This window comes from Bufo bufo, chromosome 2 (genome assembly GCF_905171765.1).
Source record: "Bufo bufo chromosome 2, aBufBuf1.1, whole genome shotgun sequence".
NCBI classification, from domain to species: Eukaryota; Metazoa; Chordata; class Amphibia; order Anura; family Bufonidae; genus Bufo; species Bufo bufo.
The window spans coordinates 53,797,265-53,819,511 of NC_053390.1; the positions used below are offsets into that span (position 1 = coordinate 53,797,265).

Below are 22,247 nucleotides of genomic sequence, written 5' to 3' on the forward strand. Positions count from 1 at the left end.
CTCCACCAAATCTTAAACTTAAAAGGTTTGGTTAAGTAAAAAAAAAAATGGGAACGGCAGCGAAGGTGTTAAAACAATAAAAGAATGCATACTAACCAATCTGATCCCCCCCGCAGCCATGGCATGCTCTTGACTGCAGAGGTTGCATGCCCATAGACCAATGATTGGCTGCTGTGGTCATGTACTGTGGCGCTGGACTGGACAGGGTTTAAGCTGGCGAAAATGCTATCTGACTTTTTCCATTTTTGTTTTTTAACTTAGACAACCCCTTTATCTATTTGACTGTCCTACACCACCAGGGATCCTTATATTAACCACTCTACTACCCTAGGCCACCAGGGATACTGGAATTAATCCCCTCACTGCCCTGCACAACTAGGGATTCTGACATTAAACAACCGGACATATCGCCATTTTCACCCAGGCAGCCCCCCCCCCCCCTGATATGAGCATTGGATCATTTCATGCGCCGATTCTCTCCCGTAAAATGGCTAGGGCAGCACTAAAGCCCGCCCATCAGTGCCGGTGATGTCACTGGCAACACTGCTAGGCGGAAGCCTCCGCCTAGCAGTGTAAAATTATACACAAACAGCCCTTGCCCTGTGCAATACAGCACAGGGCTAGGGGGAGCATCGGAGCATGCTCACATCAGGGGGGCTGCCAGGGTGAAAATGGGGATATGTTCGGGTTCAGCTCTGAACCAGAACAAACCCTTTAACCCCCTTCATTGCCCTAGACCACTAGGAATATTGACTTTAACCATTTTTCTGTCTTAGGCCAGCAGGTATGTTGCCATTAACCTTTTCAGTGCCTTAGATCACGAGAAATGCTTATACTAACACTTTTACTGTCCTAGACCAACAGTGATACAAACATTAACAACTTTGATGGCCTAGACCACCAGGGATGCAGACAACAAATTCTGTTTTAGAGGGAAAAGTGATCAGGTCCCAAACTGGTCTGCTCACAAGCTCCAAATCTTAGAAGGAAACATTGGTGCCAGATATAAGGTGTAAATAAATTTGCAGCCTGAAACCTCATACCAGTATCTATATAGCGGGATAATACGGTGGCCAGTGGCATCAGGGATCTGTATGACGGTTACAACACTGCGGTGGTGACATCAATGAGGTAATTTCCTCTTGAGCTATTTTTCTTGGATTATATTTGTTAGTGACATTGTGGTTCTGGCGACAGAACGGGTTCGGTCGGGGTATTTTATAACCCTGCGATACACTGAGCTCTTCTTCTATTCTGTTTTTATTTTAGTGGAGAGAAATGCCAAGGAACAGGAAGAACTGGCACGAGATAAGGAACTTCTGGAAAAGGCGATTGCAGAACACAAACAGCTTGAAATGGAAAGAAATACAAGGTAAGGGCCACAAATGGTGGGAGGCAATTACTATTGTGCTATGTTTTCATAGCTGAGCAACATTTGGCTCCGACTCCTGAGACTGCGGCTTGGTCGTTCAACCATGCTTTACATTACAGCTCTGCTTGTTTAAATTTGACACTACTCGTAAGGTGATTATAGACCACAAGTAAAGGCTCATGCACACGGCCGTTGATCGGCCGTTTCATGCATCGGGGACCACAATCTGCGTTCCCCCCAAAGCACGGCCAACATCCATGTGGATTCCGCAGAGGGATCCAGACCCATTCAACTTGAATGGGTCCTTGATCCATCCGCACTGCAAAAAAGTAGTGCTTCCGTGCCTCCGTTCCGCACGGACCTATTCAAGTGAATGGGTTCGCATCCGTGATGCGGAGTGCACACAGCCAGTGCCAGTATATTGTGGACCTGCTGTTTGCAGGCCGCAATACGGGCACAGCGGGCAGGCTTACTGTTCCTTCAGTCAGAAAAAGATTATCAGTTAGAGGAGTTTTTATTGATGGTCTTGTCTTTAGGATAGGGGGTCTGACTCTTGGCAGCCTTGCTGATCAGCTGATTGACGGCGCTGTGTCCCCCTTCATTGTTTCCCTATGCACAACGCCATATATATAGTTGTGGCAGTTCTTGGTATTGCAGCTCACTGCAGCGCAGTCCAGGTGAATAGGCTTGAGATTTGGTACCAGGCCTGGCTAGAATGGTACCAGGCCTGGCTAGAACCCCTTCACTTGGCTGGTCAGCAGTGTTTCCGGGAGATCAACTATTGATGGCTTTACAAAGGGAAAACCCCCTTAAAGGGGTTGTCCTACTGGTAATACAAAATTACATAAAGGGGTAAAATCATGTACTATTCTCCCACTGCTCCTGTTCCTATGATTTCCAGGCCCTCTGCCATTCCCTACTTTTTGGTCCCTCTCACAGAATTGTGACTGCCAAGCCGACCATCGTCTGAGGGCTCATTCACATGACTGTTGAACTGAAAATTGCGGTCCGCAATGCATGGGCACCTTCCGTGGGGCAGGCGCATGGGGATCGCAGACCCATTCACTTGAATGGGTCCGCGATCCCTCCGTTCCGCAAAAAGATAGAACATGCTCTATATTTTTGAGGTGCGGAGGCATGGAACGGAACCCCAGAAAGCACTCCGTAGTGCTTCCGTTCCACATCTCTGGATTTGCGGACATGAATGGGTCCGCATCGTGCTTGCGTAATGACAACGGAACGATGTCTGTGTATTGCGTGTCCACAATACGGGAACAGGACACCAACGGTGGTGTGAACGAGCCCTGAGGAGGGTTACCTCTGTGGCCAATGATTGGCTGAGCAGTGACATTTCCCATGTCAAGAGGGACCAGGATGTAGAGACCGTCTGGAGACTTGGAAGGCATCATAACGTGAGCAGCAGGAGATTGCTAAATTGTGTATTACATGTTTTTTTTTGCCTGGCTGGACAACCCCTTTAACTGCGGCATAAATCGGCTTTAGATACTGTATAGGGGGAGAGCTCCTTCAAAGCTGCTGGACCTCAATATGAGAGTTTAACCTTGGCCAGCAGCTGATTGGCATTGAGGTCATATTCTTCCAAATACTCAATGAAGATATCACACTGAATATCTCATAAGGAATTTCTGACTTTCTCCACAGGAACATGAAGACTGCCAAGCAGTATCAGCAGGAACTTCTCTCTCAGGTAGCTTATCATCAGCTACAGCGGGAGGCTGAAAAAGAGGAGGAACGGAGAGAATATGTCGCCGGACTAGAAGCCGAAAAGTCCTACCAACAGAAGCTGCGGGATATCCTCTCTAGACCTTATGTCCGGAAGGAGCATGTTCATCCCCTGAGGAGGACACGGATCTCCAGCCCCAAAGACTGGTTACCTCAGTGACCCCCACTCGTTGTCCATAACCAGCAGCAGATCCCACACAGCCTAAGGGCTCTTTCACGCGAGCGGATGCCGTGCAGGTAATCCGCTGCGCGAAAGAGAGCCAAGCCCCGTCCCGGACAGCAGAGACACGGAGCAGTAACATGATTGATAATGCTCAATGTTTCTCTGTGACCTTATTACTACAAAGTGATTTTGTAGTAAAAAGGTCACAGAGAGGCAAAGAGCATTATCAATCATGTTACTGCTCTGTGTCTCTGCTGTCCGGAACGGGGCTTGGCTCTCTTTCACGCAGCGGATTACCCGCACGGGATCTGCTCCTGTGAAAGATCAGGTTTACTAAAGGGCATCTGTCAGCAGATTTGTACCTATGACACTGGCTGACCTGTTACATGTGCGCTTGGCAGCTGAAGGCATCTGTGTTGGTCCCATGTTCATATGTGTCCGCAGTGCTGAGAAAAATGATGTTTTATTATATGCAAATGAGCCTCTAGGAGCAATGGGGGCATTACCATTACACCTAGAAGCTCTGCTCGCTCTGCAACTGACGCGTCCTCTGCACGTTGATTAAAAGGGCCAGACAGTGTAAACGTGATCACGGCTGGTCCTGACTTCTTTAAGGCTACGTCTACACGACGACATTTGTCGCGCGACATTTTGTTGCACTAATGTCGCGCGACTATTCTTATAATGGCAGTCTGTGGTGTCGCACTGCAACATGCTGCGACTGCGACGCAACAGTCGCAGAAAATCCATTCAAGATGGATTTTTCTGCGACTGGTGCGTCGCAGTCACCGCATGTTGCAGCGCGACACCCCAGACTGCCATTATAAGAATAGTCGCGCGACATTAGTGCAACAAAATGTCGCGCGACAAATGTCATCGTGTAGACGTAGCCTTAAAGTCTCGTGCTGCGCAGTGCTCTTCAGTATCTGCCGCAGGTGCAGTACAGGAAAGAGGCTCGCAGTACAAAAGAGAACTGCCGGCACGTCTGTGCCAGATACTGAAGTGCACTGCGCAGCACGAGACTTTAGGAGAAGTCAGGTCCAAGCATGAACACGTTTCTACTGCCTGTGAATCAAAGTGGAGAGGACGCAGCAGTTGCACAGAGTGCGGAACCTCTAGGTGTAATGGTAACGCCCCCGTTGCTCCTAGAGGCTCATTTGCATATATTAAAGCTTCATTTTTCTCAGCAATGAGGACATTTATGAACATGGGACCAACACAGATGCCTTCAGCTGCCAAGCGCACATGTAACAGGTCAGCCAGTGTCATAGGGACAAATCTGCTGACAGATGCCCTTTAAAGGGGCTTTCCAGAGGAAAAATATTATTTAATAAAAATAAAAAAAAGGTGGAACGGGTTAAACTGAAAAAGAATCATCACTCACCTCACCTCATTCACATGACTGGTTGTATGTTAATTTCTGAGATTTATCATGGAAAGAAACATTACGATCTGATTTTGTCGGTCGCATCCTTCATTCACATTTCTCCCGCCGTTGTGCAGTCAGCCATCATTTTGGTGGTTCTTGATTTTTAAAAGCGTCAAAAAGAAAATCTGGCCTTGTGCAGCCAATGAAAGGATGGCTTTTATTTTTACGGAGCAGTGAAAGCTGAGCTCCGATTGGGTGTTAATGTGCTCAGGCATGACCTGAAAAGATGACGCGCTGCTGATATGTAACCTCCAAACGATAGCAAATTTGCAGGGAGAATGTAGTATTACGTGATGGCCATTTATATGAATGACCATAGACGGCTCGAGCCTGGCCAGAAAACGGGGGCCAATGTTCAGAATTATAGGGGGGGGGGAGGGGGCGACTTGTCCAGCACGCAGGGCAAAAGGAGATTCAATCGTTATTTCCGACAGAGCATAAAAGTTGCGGTTCAAAAGTAAGTGGCAAAAAAAATTTGGAAGCCGCTTCCACGTTTCCAGCGCACGGCAATGATGCCGGTTGTGTGCTGAGCTCTGAATTTTTATTGTAACTTTTGCGCTTGATTGGATCTACTTTTCTCCTACTCGCTGGACACATTTTTATCCCCACGTTCCATTGTCCGGAGCCCGAGTTGCTGGAAGCTTGTAGAGGGTGAGCCCCGAGTGCGGACAGGGATCTAAAAGTGGCCCCGTGTTGTAGGCGAGTCCAAATTTACAGAAGGCAGGCAAACACAAACAGAAGTAGACAGGGCCTGCAGATACCATAGTGCAGCACAAAATACCGCCCCAGCAAAACCATATACCACAGTGCAGAATAAAATACTGCCCTATCACCGTACTGAGGGCAGTGAGGCAGCTGAATACAGGAGGACAGCTGCATAGAAGTACCTGGTAATTAATACTGAGAGCATCAGTTCGTTATGTACCCAGACAGGGGACGCAGCATGGGCTCGGGCGGCCCCCTGGGCAATTTCCCTGTAGGGTCTATGGCCAGTTCACCCATGTGTATGTTCCCTAATAGGGCATATGGACTGGAGTTCTCTTCATAAGGGCTCGTTCACACGAACGTGTGAAGCCCGTGCTGTGGACCGCAAATTGCGGTCCGCAACGCACAGGCACCATCCGTGGGGCAGGCGCATGGGGATCTCAGACCTATTCACTTCCGTTCCGCAAAAAGATAGAGCAAGTTCTATCTTTTTGCGGTGCGGAAGCACGGAACCCCAGAAATCACTCCGTAGTGTTCCATTCCGCATCTCCAGATTCATTTCAAAGGGTCCGCATCCGTGAAGTGGAATGGCTGCGCAACGGTGCCCCTGTATTGCGGATCCGCAAATGTATGTTCATGTGAACGAGCCCTAACTGAGCCCCTTTAGCCTTTTGATGACTGCTAATATACCTTTGTATGGTGGCCCTTAAAGGGGTTCTGTCACTTCAGCAAATAGTATTTATCATGTAGAGAAAGTTAATTCAAGACACTTACTAATATATTGGTATTACCCATATTGCTTCCTTTGCTGGCTGGATTCATTTTTCCATCACATTATACACTGCTCGTTTCCCTGGTCACGACCACCCTACAATCCATCAGTGGTGGTCGTGCCTGCACAATATAGGAGAAAGTTCTGGTCTCTCTGGTGGATGGGACCATGGGAGCGCACATAGGCTGGTGCTTTTTCCTATAGTGTGCAAGCACGGCCACCTCTGATGGATTGCAGGGTGGTCTGTAACCATGGAAATGAGCTGTGTATAATGCGATGGAAAAATGAATCCAGCCAGCAAAGGAAGCAATATGGACAATAACAATACATTAGTAAGTGTCTTGTATTAACTTTATCTACATGATTAATGCTATTTGCTGAAGTGACACAAACCCCCTTTAAGGGGTTTTATTCTGTTTTTATGGCACTGTAGAATAAGCCCAGTGCATGCGCAATGAAGCATTGTGTACGGTCCTTGGCTTCATATGTGCCCAGTGCTGTGGAGATGAGGCTTGTCTCTAGTAAACTCTGAATTCCAGGTCCTGTAATGGCCGGGGTTTCACAAGGTCATCGGTAAAAAGTTAAACCCCAACTATATACGGGTTCCCTTTAATTATAAAAAAAAAAGGCAACATTTTAAAAAAATGCACATATTTCGTCTTGCCACATTTGTAATGACCCAACCTATAAAATCATATTGTGATTTATACCGCAAATATTAACAAAAAAAAAAAAATGCCAGAATTGCCACTTCTTCGTCCCTGCTGCCTTTGAAAGAAAACTGAATAAAAAAAGCAATCACAAAGTCATATATCCCCCAAAATGGCGCCTCGTCATCTCATCCCTGAATGGGTGTCGGAATGTGGCAACAAAAACTGTGCAAAAGTCATCAACACGAGAAACATATATTAAATTAATATTATCAAGATGATTGTAATGACCTGTAAAAAAAAAAAAAAGGTAGCGTGCCATAGGTGAACGCAGTAAAACAATACCCAAAAAAATAAAAGAATAAAAAAAAAAAATCTAATAAAAGTTATAAGTATCCTAATGTGATGCCATAACAATACATCTCACCTGACAAACAACGAACCCTCGGGTTACAGCTGACCCAAAATGAAGGGGTTAAGTTACTGCACTTTTCCGTAAACTGATTTTTTTAGGATTAGTGGTAATTTACCAAATCAGACACTAGAGGGAGCAAGAAGCGCATTCTAATCCACTGGACTGGTGATAAATGTTAGCTCAGTGGGGGTCTGGTGGCTGGGACCCCACTCATTGCTAGAACAGACTTTTACAGGACCCACAAAGTGGACAAGATTTTATGATTTCTCATCCACGTGCGGCAAAAAATAATCTGCCGCGTAAACGGACCTGTGTTGCGGAATTTAAATCCACAGCACGTCAATTCACCTCCACCATGGATTTCGTCCGTTATAATGCACTGAGTGACAGGCGCAACAAAAATGCAGATTTGGCCGTGGGTTCGGTAAGAAGTTCTCTGTGAAAGGCCTCATGCACACGGCCGTTGTTTTGGTCCGCATCCGAGCCGCAGTTTTTGCGGCTCGGATGCGGACCCATTCACTTCAATGGGGCCGCAAAAGATGTAGACAGCACTCCATGTGCTGTCCGCATCCGTTGCTCCATTCCGTGGCCCGCAAAAAAAATATAGCATGTGCTATTGTTGTCCGTTTTGCGGACAAGAATAGGCAGTTATATCAATGGCTGTCCGTGCTGTTCCGCAAATTGCGGAAAGCACACGGACGCCATCCGTGATTTGCGGACCGCAAAACACACAACGGTCGTGTGCATGAGGCCAAAATCTGCAGTGGAAATTCCACTGTATACAACCCGCCCTGTGTGGCTGCTCCCTAAGGCCACCTGCACAGAGGTACAGGTCAATGTGCAGAAGATCCGCATCAATTTCCATACGGATCTATGTGTTCCTGCGCCATATCCTCAAAAACCTGCAAAGTCTACATGAGAGTTGTGTAATCTCATACACTTTGCTGGTACTGTCATACGCTGCATTTTTCCACACTGGAATCTGCGCAGAAAAAACGCACGTATTCCTCAACGTGTGCAGGTGGCCTAGGGGTGTATTCACATGGTGCGGTCAAATCGCGGTTTATTGCTACATTTACCACTAAATAAACATTTGCTTTTATTTTACCGCAGTCGCAATGAAACAGCACTGTGTGAATAAGGCCTAAGGGACGTGTCATTGCAGTGTATTTTTTATCAAGTGCAGTGTGTTGTGAAGTGAAGTGTGATTACAGCAGTTTACAGTGTGTGCTGTATGGTTACAGTGTGTTCTATGCAGTGCAGTGTGTGTTGTATAGTGTGAATACAGCGTGTTTCTATGTGTTGTGTGCAGTGATTACGGTGTGTTGTATGCAGTGTGGTTACAGTGTATTCTATACAGTGCGGTTCCAGTAGTTGTGTTCACTGGGTGTTGTATGCAGTGTGGTTCAGGTAGTTATGTGCAGTGTAGTGTGCAGTGCGGTTCCAGCAGTAGTGTGCAGTGTGTGTACTGTGCAGTGCGGCTCCAGCAGTTGTGTGTACTGTGCAGTGCGGTTCCAGCAGTAGTGTGCAGTGTGTGTACTGTGCAGTGCGGTTCCAGCAGTAGTGTGCAGTGTGTGTACTGTGCAGTGCGGTTCCAGCAGTTGTGTGTAGTGTGCAGTGCGGTTCCAGCAGTAGTGTGCAGTGTGTGTACTGTGCAGTGCGGCTCCAGCAGTTGTGTGCAGTGCGGCTCCAGCAGTTGTGTGCACTGTGCAGTGCGGCTCCAGCAGTAGTGTGCAGTGTGTGTACTGTGCAGTGCGGTTCCAGCAGTTGTGTGTAGTGCGGTTCCAGCAGTAGTGTGCAGTGTGTGTACTGTGCAGTGCGGCTCCAGCAGTTGTGTGCAGTGCGGCTCCAGCAGTTGTGTGCACTGTGCAGTGCGGCTCCAGCAGTAGTGTGCAGTGTGTGTACTGTGCAGTGCGGCTCCAGCAGTAGTGTGCAGTGTGTGTACTGTGCAGTGCGGCTCCAGCAGTAGTGTGCAGTGTGTGTACTGTGAAGTGCGGCTCCAGCAGTTGTGTGCAGTGTGTGTACTGTGCAGTGCGGTTCCAGCAGTAGTGTGCAGTGTGTGTACTGTGCAGTGCGGCTCCAGCAGTTGTGTGCAGTGCGGCTCCAGCAGTTGTGTGCAGTGCGGCTCCAGCAGTTGTGTGTACTGTGCAGTGCGGCTCCAGCAGTTGTGTGCAGTGCGGCTCCAGCAGTTGTGTGCAGTGTGTGTGTGTGTGTGTGTGTGTACTGTGCAGTGCGGCTCCAGCAGTTGTGTGCAGTGTGTGTGTGTGTGTACTGTGCAGTGCGGTTCCAGCAGTTGTGTGCAGTGCGGTTCCAGCAGTAGTGTGCAGTGTGTGCACTGTGCAGTGCGGTTCCAGCAGTGACAGCCGCCCTCCTCCCACACCTGTGCAGGGAGCGGCATGAGGTGGAGTCAGTGGCAGGAGGAGGCGGCAGGAGCCCGGGGACGGGAATTACTCACTGCCGGGTCTGGGAGGTAAAGGTCGCCGGTAGCGGCGGGAGCCCGGATCACCCCATGGAGAGCGCCCTGTGATCTGCGCCCGGAGCCAGCATGTCCGTGTACGAGCTCTACTCCCGGGTGAGTCCTCAGTGCTGCAACTTTATGTCCAGTGGACACAGCGCCGGGTATACTGATCTTACTGGCTGTACTGGGAAGAGAGAGAGAGAGCCGGAGGCAGTCTGTACTGGTGATATAGTGCTGGGTACACTGTCTGTACTGGTGATATAGTGCTGGGTACACTGGCTGTACTGGTTGTATAGTGCTGGGGGTACACTGGCTGTATAGTGCTGGGGGTACACTGGCTGTATAGTGCTGGGGGTACACTGGCTGTACTGGTTGTATAGTGCTGGGTACACTGGCTGTACTGGTTGTATAGTGCTGGGAACACTGGCTGTACTGGTTGTATAGTGCTGGGTACACTGGCTGTACTGGTAATATAGTGCTGGGTACACTGGCTGTACTGGTTGTATAGTGCTGGGTACACTGGCTGTACTGGTGATATAGTGCTGGGTACACTGGCTGTATAGTGCTGGGTACACTGGCTGTACTGGTTGTATAGTGCTGGGGGTACACTGGCTGTATAGTGCTGGGTACACTGGCTGTACTGGTTGTATAGTGCTGGGTACACTGGCTGTATAGTGCTGGGTACACTGGCTGTATAGTGCTGGGTACACTGGCTGTATAGTGCTGGGTACACTGGCTGTATAGTGCTGGGGGTACACTGGCTGTATAGTGCTGGGTACACTGGCTGTACTGGTTGTATAGTGCTGGGTACACTGGCTGTATAGTGCTGGGTACACTGGCTGTACTGGTGATATAGTGCTGGGTACACTGGCTGTACTGGTTGTATAGTGCTGGGTACACTGGCTGTATAGTGCTGGGTACACTGGCTGTATAGTGCTGGGTACACTGGCTGTATAGTGCTGGGGGTACACTGGCTGTATAGTGCTGGGGGTACACTGGCTGTATAGTGCTGGGGGTACACTGGCTGTATAGTGCTGGGGGTACACTGGCTGTATAGTGCTGGGGGTACACTGGCTGTATAGTGCTGGGGGTACACTGGCTGTATAGTGCTGGGGGTACACTGGCTGTATAGTGCTGGGGGTACACTGGCTGTATAGTGCTGGGGGTACACTGGCTGTATAGTGCTGGGGGTACACTGGCTGTATAGTGCTGGGGGTACACTGGCTGTATAGTGCTGGGGGTACACTGGCTGTATAGTGCTGGGGGTAGACTGGCTGTATAGTGCTGGGGGTACACTGGCTGTACTGGTTGTATAGTGCTGGGTACACTGGCTGTATAGTGCTGGGTACACTGGCTGTACTGGTTGTATAGTGATGGGTACACTGGCTGTATAGTGCTGGGTACACTGGCTGTATAGTGCTGGGTACACTGGCTGTACTGGTTGTATAGTGCTGGGTACACTGGCTGTACTGGTGATATAGTGCTGGGTACACTGGCTGTACTGGTGATATAGTGCTGGGTACACTGGCTGTATTGGTGATATAGTGCTGGGTACACTGGCTGTACTGGTGATATAGTGCTGGGTACACTGGCTGTACTGGTGATATAGTGCTGGGTACACTGGCTGTACTGGTGATATAGTGCTGGGTACACTGGCTGTACTGGTGATATAGTGCTGGGTACACTGGCTGTACTGGTGATATAGTGCTGGGTACACTGGCTGTACTGGTGATATAGTGCTGGGTACACTGGCTGTACTGGTTGTATAGTGCTGGGGGTACACTGGCTGTATAGTGCTGGGTACACTGGCTGTACTGGTTGTATAGTGCTGGGTACATTGACATACTGACACTGTGTATAGTGATGAGTAATGTATGTGTATTATATGTGTCACCTATATATTTGTCACTGGTACATGTCACCTGTCTATATTGGTGTCACTTACATACGTCACTGAAGCTACTTACATTTGTCACCTGCCTATATTGGGGGTCACTCACTGTTACCTGTCTGTATTGGGATCACCTGTACATGTCTACTTTTAATACTGGGGTCAGTCATACATGTCACCTGTCTATACTGGGGGGGTCACTTACATATGTCACTGTCTACACTGGACTCGTATTTATAACCTGCTTATATTGGGGTCACATATGTGTAATTCTCTTGTACATGTCAGCCTTCTGTACTGGGGTCAGTCATACATGTCAGCCTTCTGTACTGGGGTCAGTCATACATGTCAGCCTTCTGTACTGGGGTCAGTCATACATGTCAGCCTTCTGTACTGGGGTCGGTCATACATGTCAGCCTTCTGTACTGGGGTCGGTCATACATGTCACCCTTCTGTACTGGGGTCGGTCATACATGTCACCCTTCTGTACTGGGGTCGGTCATACATGTCACCCTTCTGTACTGGGGTCGGTCATACATGTCAGCCTTCTGTACTGGGGTCAGTCATACATGTCAGCCTTCTGTACTGGGGTCAGTCATACATGTCAGCCTTCTGTACTGGGGTCGGTCATACATGTCAGCCTTCTGTACTGGGGTCGGTCATACATGTCACCCTTCTGTACTGGGGTCGGTCATACATGTCACCCTTCTGTACTGGGGTCGGTCATACATGTCACCCTTCTGTACTGGGGTCGGTCATACATGTCACCCTTCTGTACTGGGGTCGGTCATACATGTCACCCTTCTGTACTGGGGTCGGTCATACATGTCACCCTTCTGTACTGGGGTCGGTCATACATGTCAGCCTTCTGTACTGGGGTCAGTCATACATGTCACCAGTGTATACTGGGGTCACTCGTGCATGTCACCTGTCTGTTTTGGGGTGACTCTTGTGTGTGACAGGACGGACCTTTGTCCTGTCGATGGCAGCCAGGAAGTGACTTGCACTGATTTGAATACCTGTATCCTGCTGTCACCTGTCTGTCTTGACCAGTAATCCAGAACCTGCGGATCCCAAACTGTTGTCAAACTACAACTCCCAGCTGGTCCTGCCCTGACAGCCTACATTCTGGGAGTTGTAGTTTCACCACACTAGGATTTTTTTTTTCGCTTTTTGGCTGAAATGCGTTTCTTTATTATTGAGCCCTGTCTTGCTTCACCATGTGCCTTTATTTATCTGGGTGACCTGCCCAGTATACCCAGTGACCACTCTAGTCTGCAGTATTACGCCATACAGCTGTCCGTGATATCTTGGACAACGCTGCGTTCGATACAACTGCTGGGCGTCCGGTTGTTGCGGCTGCCGTTCATCCGTATGACGTTCTTGTGAACGCGGCGTGATAAATGTGTACAAACCCTTTAAATTGAAATTATGAGGGTAATTTACCAAAATTAATGGGATTATAAGCAGTTACCCATAACAGCCAATCAGATTCCAGCTCCCATTTTTCTAAGGCCCTTATAGAAATGAAAGCAGTGCCCTGATTGGTTGCCATGGGCAGCCCCTCCATTTTTCCTCTGCATCAGCTTTGCATCCGATTCTATGATATATTTTCACTTTTAAAAAAAAATGGCAATTTCCTTTTCAATCCCGTCTGACCTGTAATCGTAGATTGCACCATGTTTTTCTTGGAAATGAGATTACAAAATAATTATGGTTGTTTATAGTCGTAATAGAAGAGTTGGATTCGCACCTGCTGTGGATTTACAAGATGTCAATGAAAGTACAGTTTTGGAGTCGGTTTTCCGAATATATCAATGAATTAGTAAAAGTAATTTTATACGTAATTGCCTGAAAGGAAAAGAATCTTTGTTTACCATAGCAACCAATCACAGCGCAGCTTTCACTTTTTAGCAGCAGACTATAAAATGAAAGCTGCACTGTGATTGGTTGCCATGGGCAACAAAGATGGCATGTTCTTTAGACAGTTTCATAAATTAGCCCCTTTTGAGTTTTCGTTCCTCCCCAACTTTCAAGAATTTTGCTTGCTCTCTGTGAATGGAAGCATTCATTGTTTACATCCAGAGGCTGGGAACCTGTGTAGGCCTAAGGCCTCTTGCACACGACCGTGTGTCCCCCGTGACCATACTGCGACCCGCATACGCCGGGTCCGCCATACACGGGACACCGGCCGCGTGCATTCTGCATCACTTGAATGGGTCCGCAAATCAGGAGATGCGGTGCGGAACGGAACCACGGAACGGAAGAACTACAGAGTGCTTTCGTGGGGTTCCGTTCCGTGCTTCTGTTCTGCAAAAGGATAGAACTTGTCCTACCTTTTTGCGGAATGGACGGAACGCGGACCCCATTCATGTGAATGGGGTCGTGATCCGCATGCGGCTGGCCCACGGTCGGTGCCCGTGCATTGCGGACTGCAATTTGCGGTCCACAGCACGGGCAGCACACGTTCGTGTGTAAGAGGCCTAAGGCTGGCTTCTTAGATCACTTATAGCATATACTGTAGGTACAATGGAGGTGAATAGGGTTTTACCGATCTAAATTTCTGTACAGTGCAAAAAAAATTAAAAATGCACGGCAGATTCTAGGGATTGTGGATTTCTTCCATTGCAGTGGAAAATTACGGCTTTAAGGTACATTCGCGGGTCCGCAAATCATGGCCGCTGGTGGCACCATGATCATGCGCTTGTACCCTTATCCTCATCATGTCTGTGCCGCAAAAGATAGGATATGTCCTATCTTTCACAGTATCTTGCGGATCATGGACCCACTGAAGTCAATTGATCCGCACCGTGAAGCGTTTTGCGGTCCACTACACAGGCACGGCGGTACCACAGTTGAGCAAATGTACCCTTGTCCGCACCAAGATCCACAAAAAAAAACGACACGACTGTATGTATTTTGCGGACCGCAAAACTCTGACCCGCAAAAAATCGGCGTGCCGTTGTGTTGCATCTGTTTTTTTGCGGACCCATTGTAACAATGCATATTCTTATCCGCAAAATGGACAAGAATAGGACATGTTCTATCTTTTTTGGGGGAAAATGCACAACAGACATACGAATGCGGACAGCACACGGTGTGCGTTACGCATTTTTTGCAGCCACGTTGAAATGAATGGGTCCGCACCCAACCTGCCAAAAATGAAGAGCAAAAATACAGTTGTGTGAATGGGGCCTCCACATACAGATTTCAGTGCAGATTTTTTGCTGCTTCAGTCTTTTTTTTTTATGCCATGTGTGAACCAGGCCTAAAACCTATTACGCTGACGGTTTGCTTCACTAGGTCAGAAGTCTTCATTCACTGACAGAAAACAGAGATATTGAAAATGGTGAGGAATGGAAATGTAAAGTATATTATCTGCATAAAACCTAGTTCTACAGCAAAACTAATATTACATTTGTTCCTAATTTTATCGAACATGTACGGAATGGCGAGCAACTGGATTGGAGCATTGAGATATTCTAGATGAACGTTGGTGCAATCGCTCGACTGCCTGTCTCATCGATGTACACAGGCGCAGTAATGTGTTCTAACTAGCGCCTAAGGCTGCGTTCACACGGGCGAGATTTCCGCGCGGGTGCAATGCGGTAGGTGAACGTATTGCACCCGCACTGAATCCCGACCCATTCATTTCAATGGGGCTGCTCAGATGAGCGGTGATTTTCACGCATCACTTGTGCGTTGCGTGAAAATGGCAGCATGCTCTATATTCTGCGTTTTTCACGCAACGCAGGCCCCATAGAAGTTAATGGGATTGCGTGAAAATCGCAAGCATCCGCAAGCAAGTGCGGATGCGGTGCGATTTTCACGCACGGTTGCTAGGTGACGATCGGGATGGAGACCCGATCATTATTATTTTCCCTTATAACATGGTTATAAGGGAAAATAATACAATCTACAGAACACTGATCCCAAGCCCGAACTTCTGTGAAGAAGTTCGGATTTGGGTACCAAACATGCACGATTTTTCTCAAGCGAGTGCAAAACGCATTACAATGTTTTGCACTCGCGCGGAAAAATCGCGGGGGTTCCTGTAACGCACCCGCACGTTTTCCCGCAACGCCCGTGTGAACCCAGCCTAAGGCCTAGTTCACACGAAAGTTTTTTTTGCGAGTGTACGGGCCTTTTTTTGTGTTCCTTATATGGAACCATTCATTTCAATGGTTCCGCAAAAAAAACGGAATGTACTCGGTATGCATTCCGTTTCCGTATTTCCGTTTTTCCGTTCCGTTGAAAGATAGAACATGTCCTATTATTGCCCGCAAATCACGTTCCGTGGCTCTATTCAAGTCAATGGGTCCGCAAAAGAAACGGAACACATACGGAAATGCATCCGTATGTTTTCCGTATCCGTTCCGTTTTTGCTGAACCATCTATTGAAAATTTTATGCCTAGCCCAATTTTTTCTATGTAATTACTGTATTATGCTATACGGAAAAACGGAATAGAAACGGAAACAAAAAACGGAACAACGGATCCGTGAAAAACGGACTGCAAAACACTGAAAAAGCCATACGTTCGCGTGAACTAGGCCTAAGAGTTGACGGTGCAGCTTGAAATAATTCAGTGATGGATTTTTGGGGATTTTATTCCCCCTATCCCAGCAGCCTTGTAGTTTACAGGAGCTATTCCAAGAATATCGTTGCATTAGGGAATTGCTGCTTAAGTTATTTTCCCAGGAGCTTCAATTTAAATTCAGTGTAATGAGCTCAGTTTCTGCATTTTCCGATATGCTGCTGACTCAGGTTCTGTTAGAGCATCGGCCTCAGCAGCTAGCAGCAAATATTCGGGGGGCGGTCTGGGGATTAAAGCATAGTCGACTTGTAAATCTCCTCACTAATAATATGTTGTTATATTAACCGATAGAAAGCATTGTGGATTAATGAACGTGGCTTTTATGGTATGGTCACATGTCGCGGATTTGTAGTAAACTTTTCTGAAAAAAAATGGTGTTTTCCATTCTATACCTACTATACGCTATTCTATACGCTTTCTAGAATACTGTCCCCATGTACAAAAGTATAACTGCTATAATACTGCCCCCTATGTACAAGAATATAACTACTATAATACTGCCTCCTATGTACAAGAATATAACTACTATAATATTGCCTCCTATGTACTAGAACTAGAATATAACTACTATAATACTGCCTCCTATGCACAAGAATATAACTACTATAATACTGCCCCCTATGCACAAGAATATAACTACTATAATACTGCCCCCTATGTACAAGAATATAACTACTATATTACTGCCCCCTATGTACAAGAATATAACTACTATAATACTGCTCTTATGCACAAGAATATAACCACTATAATACTGCCCCCTATGTACAAGAATATAACTACTATAATACTGCCCCCTATGTACAAGAATATAACTACTATAATACTGCTCTTATGCACAAGAATATAACCACTATAATACTGCCTCCTATGTACAAGAATATAACTACTATAATACTGCCTCCTATGTACAAGAATATAACTACTATAATACTGCCTCCTATGTACAAGAATATAACTACTATAATACTGCTCCTATGTACAAGAATATAACTACTATAATACTGCCTCCTATGCACAAGAATATAACTACTATAATACTGCTCCTATGTACAAGAATATAACTACTATAATACTGCTCCTATGTACAAGAATATAACTACTATAATACTGCCCCCTATGTCCAAGAATATAACTACTATAATACTGCTCCTATGTACAAGAATATAACTACTATAATACTGCGTCTATCTACAAGAATATAACTACTATAATACTGCCTCCTATGTACAAGAATATAACTACTATAATACTGACTCCTATGTACAAGAATATAACTACTATAATACTGACTCCTATGTACAAGAATATAACTACTATAATACTGCCTTCTATGTACAAAAATATAACTACTATAATACTGCTCCTATGTACAAGAATATAACTACTATAATACTGCCCGCTGTGTAAACTACGGTACATTATAAGCATGTTGGCTCCTGCAGTGAATCCTCTAGGAATCAGTGGAGAATGTGCTTGGGTTGTGATACCTGTGACGGCACAGGCTGCGGGGATGAGGTGGGAGGCGGCTGCTGCTCGGCAGGTGTGTGCAGTGAAAGCGGAAATAGTGAAGTGGTTTCGATTAAAGTGCCAGGGCTCATAGATAATATACTCTGTGACCCATGAAGCATTGTGCCTGTACCCTGCTGGTTATGGACGGGGAGAGGAGGTGCTCACACTGGGGAAGTTGGTTTTGCGACAGAACAGGTTTTATCGCCGTGTTGCGTCTTGTTGACGGACAGTAATTGATTAGACGTTTACACAAAGCAGTGCAGCTTGTCTGACTGTCCCTTAATACTAGAGGATTTGCCCGAGGGGCTGGGGTTGCTAAGATGCTGGGGTAATTTATTACCTGGAGGCTGGGACTCTGACCAGACACTTGCTGTCCGCCACTGATCTTAAAGAGACAGTGCATCTGAAATCTGGCAGATCCTTATTTTGCTGAATGCACTTTATTGTTCCCTGTTATCAGCCATGAGCCTCATTATAGGAAGGCATTTTTCACCTTGATGACTGGGAACTTAAAGCGGCCATGGAAAAAATACTAAAAGTGGGCCTGTTTTGTAGCTGGGTCAAAATTGGTGGAAGGCCGGACCAGCAATACCATATTGCGGCACATTATACCATCCAACAGAGCCAAATACCACAGTCTATCACAAAAGACATCCCCAAAAACTTCCACTGGCCGGCCATGAGGAGGGCTCAGGCGGCCCCCCTGGGCATCGACCCACCGGGAAAGTTCCCTGTAAGGTTTATGGCCAATCCGACCCCTGGATAGTTCAAAAAACTAATATCTGCATTGGACTGAACTCTCTTATAAGCAGCTGACTTCAGTGTTAGGGGCCCATTAAAGTCGACTTGTCATCCTTAGGGCTCATGCACATGGCCGTAGCCATTTTTGCGTTCCGCAAATTGCGGATCTGCAAAACACGGATTCCGGCCGTGTGCATTCCTGCCCTCTATAGTACAGTCCTGTCCTTGTCCTCATACGGACAAGGATAAGACATGTTCTATATTTTTGCAGGTGCCACGGAACGGACGTACGGTGTGCTGTTCGCATCTTTTGCAACCCCATTCGAGTGAATAGGTCCACATCCGACCTGCAAAAAATGCGGATCGGGTGCGAAGAAATATATGGTCGTGTGCGTGACGGTTCTTTTTTTTTTTTTTTTTAATCATGCAGTGTATCATTGAGAGCATTGTGTGCCAGTAGTCGTAGTCTGATATCCAGCCTAGTCAGAGGCTCCGGCTGCTGTCTCGTCCTGTATCCAGGCGTGATCACGTTTACACTGCCTGGGCCTGTCAATCAAAGTGCAGAGGGCGTGGCAATTGCAGAGAGAGCAGAGCCTCTAGGTGTAATGGCAACGCCCCCATTGCTCCTAGAGGCTCATTTACATATAATAAAACATCAGTTTTCTCAGCAATGAGGACACATATGTCAGCTGCCATGCGCACATGTAACAGGTCAGTCAGTGTCATAGGTACAAATCTGCTGACAGCCGCCCTTTAAAAATGGAGCTAGCGACTTGCGACATTTTTTTCTTATGATTTGGTGTGCAGAAGTTGTCTAGCTGTGCCCCTGCAGTTACCTTCTCGGCCTCTTTTTGCCAGTAGAACGATCTTCCTCATTATCACGGTCACTTATGTGACATTAACTCACTGCCGATCCAGCAGGGTGCACGCCCCCGCACAGGGATGCCCACTGCTGTGACATCTGTTACTGTCTAGTATCTCATTAGTTTTTAAGAAGTCTCAGACACTAAGGTTAATTACGGTGGAGCTGTCATCATTCATTATTGTCCAATTGACTTCTTTAGTGGTCTGGACATTCCCCCTGTAATAACGTGTCACCATTTACCTCAAGGTGCACTGTGGTATAGTGACGGGGTCGTGGAGGAAGATACTCGATATATTAAATAAAATTAAAAAAAAATCATGAGAAAGGTATTATACAGGGTATAAATGAAAAATCACTTCACGCGTTTCAAGGCCCTTTTCAATGTAAAGGAGACCTATAGGAAGCAAAGGATTAAAAACCATTTAGTGTGCATTAAAAATGTGACAACTGTTCTAGGATATCTTCTTCCTAAATTGAGATGTGAACACTTGAAGTTACAGGCCCAAAGCCCTGAGGCTGCACCACTGAGACATGCTGATGATAGCATGTCCCCTCATGATTCTTGTCGGGCAGGATGTTGTTATGGAGGCCGTGTGCAAATATAAATCCGCATATTCAACAATATCTACGTCCTACCAGGCGTCAACAGTGTCAGTTCTGTGTGCGGACATTGTTGTGTATGGTCCTGTGGCTCCATGACAGGAATCAGCAGATGACAAATGTCTCCAGGACTGTCCCTGATTTTTAGAGACAGTCCCTGCAAATTCGGGCCAGCCCGTGCCAGAAATGAGAGGTGGTAATGCAAACCTAACCGATAAGTGGGTGTTCCCAGGCAGTTCTGCAGGTTCCTCAGGGGCGGAGCTTAGATGCCCTGATTTTACCAATTCAAACATTGGTAAATATGTGTGTGTGGTCAAATATTATTTTAAAGCCGGAGTACTGCAAATTGCAGCAGCCCTTTTTTCAGCAAAATTGTGGCAAATACCACAGCACTTGGCCACAAATCTGAGATTTGACTGCAGCATGTGAATATATCCTTACATTTTCATTAATTTCATGTACACAGATGCTGACCAAATTTTGCTTATTGCCCCTGGAAACAGACAGCGGTTTAGCTCCGCCCTGCTGTCAGACCTGCGACCTAACATCTTCGCTTTACAAAATTGGTGTAAAGAAAAATTGCCTTGGTTGCTCATAGCAGCCAATCAGATTCCACCTTTCATTTTTCAGAGCTCCTTTGGTAAATGAAAGGTGGAATCTGATTGGTTGCTAAGCCAGTTTTCCTTTACACCAGTTTTAATAACTCTCCCTCTATGTGTTTGTCAACTTCCCATCATGCACTGCTCTCTGGTAACTGGAAAGCCATCAGAGCTCTGAATGTCAGGTGACTAGTGGGATTATGGTGACCAATCACAGAGCAGGATGTGAAATGAAAGCTGCGCTGTGAATGGTTGCTATGGGTAACAAGACAGCTTTTTTTTCCCCATCAGACAGATTTATAAATGTCCCTAAGACAGTTTTGATAAATGAGACCCCCTGTGTTTTCCTTTAATTAAAGGGGAAGTTCCATTAGACTGTGTTCCTCTGAGACAGCGGCTAAGGACATGGCAGTGTGTGTTTACGTAGCCGTGTCCGTGGTTGCAGCTCCCAGGATCATGACATCAATGTGTATCCAGAGCTGGTTGGATCTGGGTCATATAGACCCAAAGCTATCATTATCTGTGTGGTTAAGAGACATGAGTAAGACTGCAGAGTCACGCCGTGAGGGAAACGAGTCTCAGCGCGTGAATGAAGAAGAGAAATGCGTAGCCATGCTGCGGCCTCCTCACAGCTTACCAAGCACAGCGCTGTACATTGTATAGTGGCTATACTTGGTATTACAGCCCAGGGCCATTCACTTGAATGGGACCGAGCTGCTCATAGGCCACGTGACTGATGAACATGACGTCACTGGCCTAGGGAGAGGCCGCAACGCTTATCGGCAGGGACCCCCACCAATCAGATATTGATGACTTGGCACGGCCAAGGTTCTGTGCCTACGTCTTATACAGTCCTCAATGACTTCTACTACTCTTATAATGTACAGGAGGGTTATATAATCCCATATACCCGCTGAATGCTTCCTGATACCATTGTCGATGAGGGGCCCCCTCTAGGGCAGAGGTAGATTGACGTCTTGGCCCCTCCATTGTACGAGGAGCGGTGTATATAAGCAGTAAAATAGCATTATCATTAACTGATTACTATTACAGAGGCGGCTGCGCTGTCAGAGGCTCACTGGCAGTGTTCCTACAGTTCAAATCCCTCCAAGACAGCGTCAGCTGAGTGCAGCAGTTTTATAGGGGGTATAGTTTTATAATACAAATGCAATAGCACTCTGCAACCAGCATTCTGCCCTGCCTCTATGCTGGATGAGGCATTGGTGTACATTTTGGCCAAAGCGTAATAAGCCACTCACCACGTCAAGGTCGCCTCTATGGAGTGGTCCCTATCACTAGTTCCTACCTGTTCATGGGCCATGACAGCCACACAAAGTCCAGGGAATGCAGGTCAGCATGCACGCCAAGCACACTCTGCTTATAACCCCGTCCGGTGCCATTACAGCTTTCATCGGATCCAGGGATGAAAGCTGCATACAGGGTTGTGCTGACTGAATCACCCACATTTTTTCTTTGTAGTATGTATTGGAGGCGTGGCGATCTCCATGCAGTCATGCACACCTGACCAGTCAATCTGTCCTGGAGGCTGGTTTTAAAGTCAGTATAAAACTGAGTCTGCTTATATAGAACCTACCAGTAGCCATTTGGCTCCAGGAGAAGTATATGGTGGGCTCAGCGTGCATGTTGGTACTTGCATCCCTGGATCCGATGAAAGCTGTAATGGCACCGGACGGGGTTAAAAGCAGAGTGTGCCTAGCGTGCATGCTGCACCTGCA

The 22,247-nt window shown here is 46.9% G+C and overlaps 2 protein-coding genes across 3 annotated transcripts in view; both read left to right on the top strand.

The window, feature by feature from the left end:
• Positions 1-3,402, top strand: part of CFAP53 (cilia and flagella associated protein 53) — a 47,380-nt gene extending 43,978 nt beyond the window's left edge. For both annotated transcript variants that reach the window (XM_040421093.1, XM_040421092.1), the window contains exons 8-9: positions 1,270-1,372; positions 3,035-3,402. In XM_040421093.1, coding sequence (XP_040277027.1) covers positions 1,270-1,372; positions 3,035-3,275 — 344 coding nt within the window. In that variant the 3' untranslated portion in view covers positions 3,276-3,402. The remainder of the gene's footprint in view (positions 1-1,269; positions 1,373-3,034) is intronic.
• Positions 3,403-9,669: 6,267 nt separating this feature from the next.
• The window catches only part of MYO5B (myosin VB), a 207,303-nt gene continuing 194,725 nt past the window's right edge, over positions 9,670-22,247 (top strand). The window contains exon 1 of the mRNA XM_040421102.1: positions 9,670-9,821. Within this exon, the coding sequence (XP_040277036.1) occupies positions 9,795-9,821 (27 nt within the window). The 5' untranslated portion in view covers positions 9,670-9,794. The remainder of the gene's footprint in view (positions 9,822-22,247) is intronic.